Source organism: Haemorhous mexicanus, chromosome 14, assembly GCF_027477595.1.
Source record: "Haemorhous mexicanus isolate bHaeMex1 chromosome 14, bHaeMex1.pri, whole genome shotgun sequence".
Lineage (NCBI taxonomy): Eukaryota > Metazoa > Chordata > Aves > Passeriformes > Fringillidae > Haemorhous > Haemorhous mexicanus.
This window is the reverse complement of record NC_082354.1, coordinates 8715900-8721487: the sequence shown is the minus strand read 5'-3', so window position 1 is coordinate 8721487 and position 5588 is coordinate 8715900. Positions and strand designations below refer to the sequence as shown.

The 5588-nt window shown below is 41.6% G+C and overlaps 1 protein-coding gene across 1 annotated transcript; it reads right to left on the bottom strand.

Annotated features, from left to right (window-relative positions):
• Positions 1-325: 325 nt before the first annotated feature.
• VMA21 (vacuolar ATPase assembly factor VMA21) lies at positions 326-5335 on the bottom strand. Its single transcript, XM_059859029.1, has 3 exons — positions 5219-5335; positions 3459-3568; positions 326-2330 (listed from the first exon to the last, which is right to left on the bottom strand). Exons 1-3 carry the CDS (start codon positions 5272-5274, stop codon positions 2188-2190), a joined length of 309 nt encoding a protein of 102 aa, XP_059715012.1. The 5' UTR covers positions 5275-5335; the 3' UTR covers positions 326-2187.
• Between the last annotated feature and the right edge of the window lie 253 nt (positions 5336-5588).

Here is a 5588-nt window from a genome sequence, read left to right as displayed (position 1 = left end):
TTAACTTTGTATCTAGGGATTCTGCCACATGAAACATAAAATAGACACAGCACAGGACCTGGCTAATAGAGCATAACAGGTGTGTTCCCCTTGAAGTCAACATCTTGGACTTCTGTAACATTCATTTTTCCTGCAACTGTTTTCTAGTACCAAATAAACATCTTTCATAAGTGTACTCCTCATTTATTCTCCACTGTGAATAAATTTAAAAAAAAAAAAGCTAAGCTATTGAGCAGGGCTATAGATTTGCTTTAAGGCATACTCTACAGGTGGAATACTAAAGACATTATTCAAAAAGCATTCAGCAGATATTGTTTACTGGATCTTGTATTGCAGGGTAGGTCTTTATTAAAGGCAGTATTTGTTCCACAACATACACGTCAGACACTGGAGAACAGGAAGCCAGTATGCCCATGTACAAATGAACTTTGCACTTCAAGTACTCTGAGAAGATTCTCCAGTTTGCCAGCAGCAACCTGACAAGGGGGCACTGGATGAGAAAAGGTAACGCGGCAGAAACAAAGAGTAAAAACTGATTTGCATTAGTGTGCCATGCTGCATATGCTTGTGCACACCTGGGACTGGGGTGGACAAGACAGGAATGAGGCTTGGGGACACAATTCTTAAGCCACTGGGCACAGATAACCAATTTTTGCCTCATTTGTATGTAAGTTTTGCCACAGACACATGCAGCACCAAAACCATGCCAAGCCCTGTATTATGCAAAAAAACTTCCAAGAAAGGCTAAACTAATACAATAAACTGGAAAATTCAAATGAACAGAATGACCTCAAGCACAACAGCTTAACAACCATCATCAGGGTTAAGAAAGTTTGCCTTGCTGGAACTTTAGGAAAAAATGTTTTAGCCAGAGATTAAAAAGCTTGCTAACAACAGCACAACAGTGGAATGAAATTCATGTTATCTTACAGCACAAAAATCTCACTGACTACAGAAGTTCTACGCACAACCAAGGAAAAAAGAAAACAATCAACATATTGTATCATTTCACAGTGTACAAGTGAGTAGTCATGAAGAGAAGTCAATTTTCCATGTGGTCTTTTTTGTGTCCTCTGCTTCAAAATGAACACCATTTGCAGACAACTACAGCTTGTTTTCTCTTGCTCCTTCCCCTACCAGCCATTATAGCAGCTTATAACTGTTACTGACACTGCTTTACCATAGGAAATCCAAGTGCACACTTTAGCAAATATCAAGGAGATACACACCTGTCTAAAGACATACAAAAAATATGCTATACCCTCTCCTTTGCATTACCAGGATAAACTGCAGAAAGGGAGAAAGATGAGCAATGCGTAATACCAGTCCTCCCAAAAGGAAGTTAAAGATTGAATTTTACACTGCAATAAAAATATATTTGAAAAAAAAATTGTACTTCACATTAGAAAGACATCACCTGAGTTTCTAAACAATTCTGGTTTTGAAATTACTTCTAAATACAGAAATACATTAATTATGCCTATCCCACTGTGTTGGTTTGGGCTGGGATAGAGGTAGTTTTCTTCATAATAGCTATCATGGGGCTATGGTTTAAATTTGTACTGAAAACCAGCACACTTAGACTTGCAGCTTTTGTTTTACCTATTAAACTATCTTGACCCATGAGTTTTCTCACTTTGCTTTCCTGATTCCCCCACTCATCCCACTGAGGGGTCACAGTGAGTGAGCAGCTGCATAGTGTTCAGTTGCTGCCTGGAGTTAAACCACAACACATATAAATCAGGAAACTATTCACAGCAAAGTGAAATTCCATCTTTTACACTGTAGCTGTGTAGTAAGTAATGTAGCTTTCTTAAATAGCAATTGAATTCCTTGAAAATGTAATGCTTGCTTCATGCCAATATTATTTTCAGAGCAAGCCAGAAAAATACTAGGCATGGCAAAAGTAGCTACAGGAGTTTTCAAAAGTATGTAATTATTCCACTTTAATTGCAAGTTAAGGCCTCCTCTGCTCAACACAGTAGAAGCTGGCTAAAGAACTTCCATCACCATTAGAGAAAACACCAGCACACAGTCAAGATGAGCACAAATCTTATTTTAACCACAACTGAGGCACCAGCCTCCTCTTTGTGCATATGTACGACACATTTGGAAGAATGCTTTTCCTTCAGCTCACAAGAAATCTGGTTTACAGTCTGTGGACATCAGACACCGAGGATCTTCACTTCAGTCCTGTTTGCCTTCGCGCCACTGCCGCGAGCCCTCGTTCCAGGCTACATAAACAAAGAGAGCAAGCACCACATGGACAGTGACTACAGCTACTATGGCAGCATAGAAATAGCTGTCTCTGTCAGACATTCCCAAGGAACCTGAGAAAACAAAGAAAGTAAAGAATATTAGTTATGAGCTAGGAACTCTGACATGGCAAGTCACAATTCTCCCTAACGACCAAAGTTACATTTACTCCTGTATCAAAAGTCTGAGCTCAAAATGATTCACAGGAAACAATTCACCAGGACAGTTTAAGGGCCTTGAAACCATTTCTGGAGCAAAGCAACACTGCAGTATTCAGTATTTAAGATAAAATTACCTAGATTTGATGTCAACAACTTAGAGTTCTACAATATTTATTTTTTCTGATAGTACCTTCCAGCACCAAACAAACCTCAACATCCTTTTTTCCTAAATGTAACTCTCTTTGTGGGGCAATAAAATGGGGAAGGGAGGTGGGAGAAAGAAGGGGGAGAATTCTGTAATAATTTGCCACTAAAACAGGAGAAAACAGTAGAAGAACAATTAAATTTAGAAGACTATGACCTTCTGTATTTAGACTAAAAAACAATAATGCCCCACCAGTTAAGATACATGAATGCATCTTATTTGAAATAAGCTTTCAAATATTGAAAGACCAAACACTGAAATATTGTTTCCCTTAATTAATTTAAAAAACCCAACAAAGTCTCCCCAAAAGGAAACAAAACCTGCACATTACAGCACTCCAAAGCCATCATCTCTTTTCCTTTTTTTTTTAATTGAAAGAAAGCTCAGAAGCAACCACATTCAATATTTGAAATTGCATATAACTTGTTTAAATGCACATATGTTTCAAAAAGCAAAATATAAACATCAGAAACAACATTATTCTGTCTCAAACACATGATTTGCTTGCTATACCTGCAGAAAACATAACTGTGATAATTCTGACAAAAGTCTGCTGCAGGGTAGCGTTAAAAACCCTTTAGGTAAGGGGAACAATGCACCTCTATGCAATATAAACCATTGTATAATAAACAGCAAATTTTGGATTGCAGACCACAATGCAGGGAAAGATACATTGATAATTTATATAACTTTCTGTTCTAATTAAGACATTACAGGACCTTTTGTCTATATATGGAAACAAATATTCAAAACAGGAAGAACAAAGATGCTATTAGAGGACTGTGCTTCTCCTCTATTTTTGTAATAATAATGCTAATTGGCAGAAACAAAATTACCTTCAAATACATAAGCCTTTGATGAAAAATATAGCCCAACGGGTAATGTAATCATTAGAGCTGTGAAGAATAGAAGTGTTCTTAAAGTTGATGTTAATGAACCCTCATTTCTGAAATAAATAAGAGAAGTTACACACAAAAGAAAGTCACAAAATATATGCCTGAAACAGGACAAGAACTTGTTCCAAACAGAAGCTGATTACTTTTCAAGAACTGAGTAAGTGTATTGTTTGGAAGCAATAAAGACTTGAAGTATGCATTTGCTGGCTGCAATAAAAATGAGAGTACTCAAAACAATGTAATGGTTCTGCCAGTCTAAGCTCACAAACAAAATTAAAAACTAGAATTAAAAATTAAAATTAAAAATTAAATCTTTAGGCTTTTCCCTGTTACTGCTTTGCAAGCATTATAACATAGGGGGGTTATGTTAATATGTTTATCAGTGCATTACTGCAAAATTATTAAATATCTAATATTAGTTACACGTGCACATGTCATATGAGAGTATCCTGCATTAAAACTTGCCAAGTTCCCTTTTTTTTTTTAAAGCAACTACAAGTCCAGGAAAATGACAAATTCTACAGGCTGGGATAGAAAGGGAAGTACACCGAATGAATTTAACAGCTTACTACTCCAAGTTCCTTTTTATTAGGTCTTCTTCCTCTATTTAAAAATAATTTCTCAGTTTTTAACTGAGAAAGCTGGAATAAGTGTAGTAACAGTCACAACATAGACCCACTACACCAAAACTTTGCCTTCACAGACCTAGACCTGGAAGACTTTTGACAGGAGAGGGCTTATGAAATTTTATGTACTTGGTAGTGTCTCCTTGAACGACCTGCTAGAACAGGTGCTGTGTTTACAAAACACCACACACAGCCTGGTTCTGTGTGTTTCCACCAGTTCTCACTCACTCTGCCTGGCTGACAACATTATTTTATGCTTAACTAAACATGTAAGCCAGGCAATGCAATACCCTTCTGACTTTCAAAGGTTGCCTCATTCAAAGGCATGAGTCCTGAGGGCGTTGAAGCACAAAAATATGTGTTTTTCTTTGGAAAAAAAAAGTGGAAATGGGGGAAAAAATGGTTTCATCCTCTAACAGTTATGTGCAGCCATGCACAGCTTCTACACTGCAGCCAACAGCCCTGCTGGCTGCTCATGTACTGCCATACATTTAGGCAGCTTTAAAAAAAGAAAAACATCCGAATTCTTTTCCTTTATCAGCGTTTGCCTGAAGGACTGTCAGGGTGGAGAACAAAACTGCATTCAAAATTTCCCTGGGGAAATTAGAAACCATTCTATCAACACTTACCCACAGAAGAGTAAGATGACCTCCAGCTTATTACCAAAGTTAAAAACTCCACTGCTGACAAATACTTTTCTTACACTGACATACTCTCATCGCTTCCCTACGCGGCAAAAACAAACATTCGTGTATAAGCTCAGCCGAGCTCGGCACGTTTCCCCGCCGGCCGGCGGCCTCTACGCTCGGCATTCGGGGTGGCCCAGGGTTACACAGCGTGACCACGGCAAACCGGGGGCCTCCTCCTCCTCCTCCTCCTCCTCCACCCGCTCCGGCTCCTCCGGGCCCGAGCTGCCGCTCCCTCCCGCTCCTCCCCGGCTGCCCGGGGCTGCAGCCCCAGCGCGGGCTGATGGTGCCGGGCGCGCTGCCCGCGGCCCAGCGCGCAGCCTTCCTCGCGCCCCACCGCCGCGCCCTCCCGTCCCCGGGCCCATCTTCCCCCCGCCCCGGGACTCACGGCCTGAACTCGGCCACCGGCACGGCGCTCACGGGGCCCGGCCCGAACCGCTCCATCGCCGCCCGCCGCCGCCTCGGCCCGCAGGAAGCCGCCGCTATAGGCGCGCATGCGCGCGGAGCGGCGCCGCCGTCGCCATAGCAACCATGGGGCTTGCGCGGCCTAGCGGTGGGCGGTGAGTACTGCAGCGGGCCCGGCCCCCGGCTGAGGGACCGGCCTGGAGGGACAGAGGGAAGGAGAGATAGAGAGTGAGGGATGGAGGGAAAGAGAAACTGAGACACTGAGGGATGGAGGGAAGGAGAAATGGAGAAACTGAGGGATGGAGGGAATGAGGAATGAAGGGACAAAAGGATGGAGGGTTTGAAGGATGAAG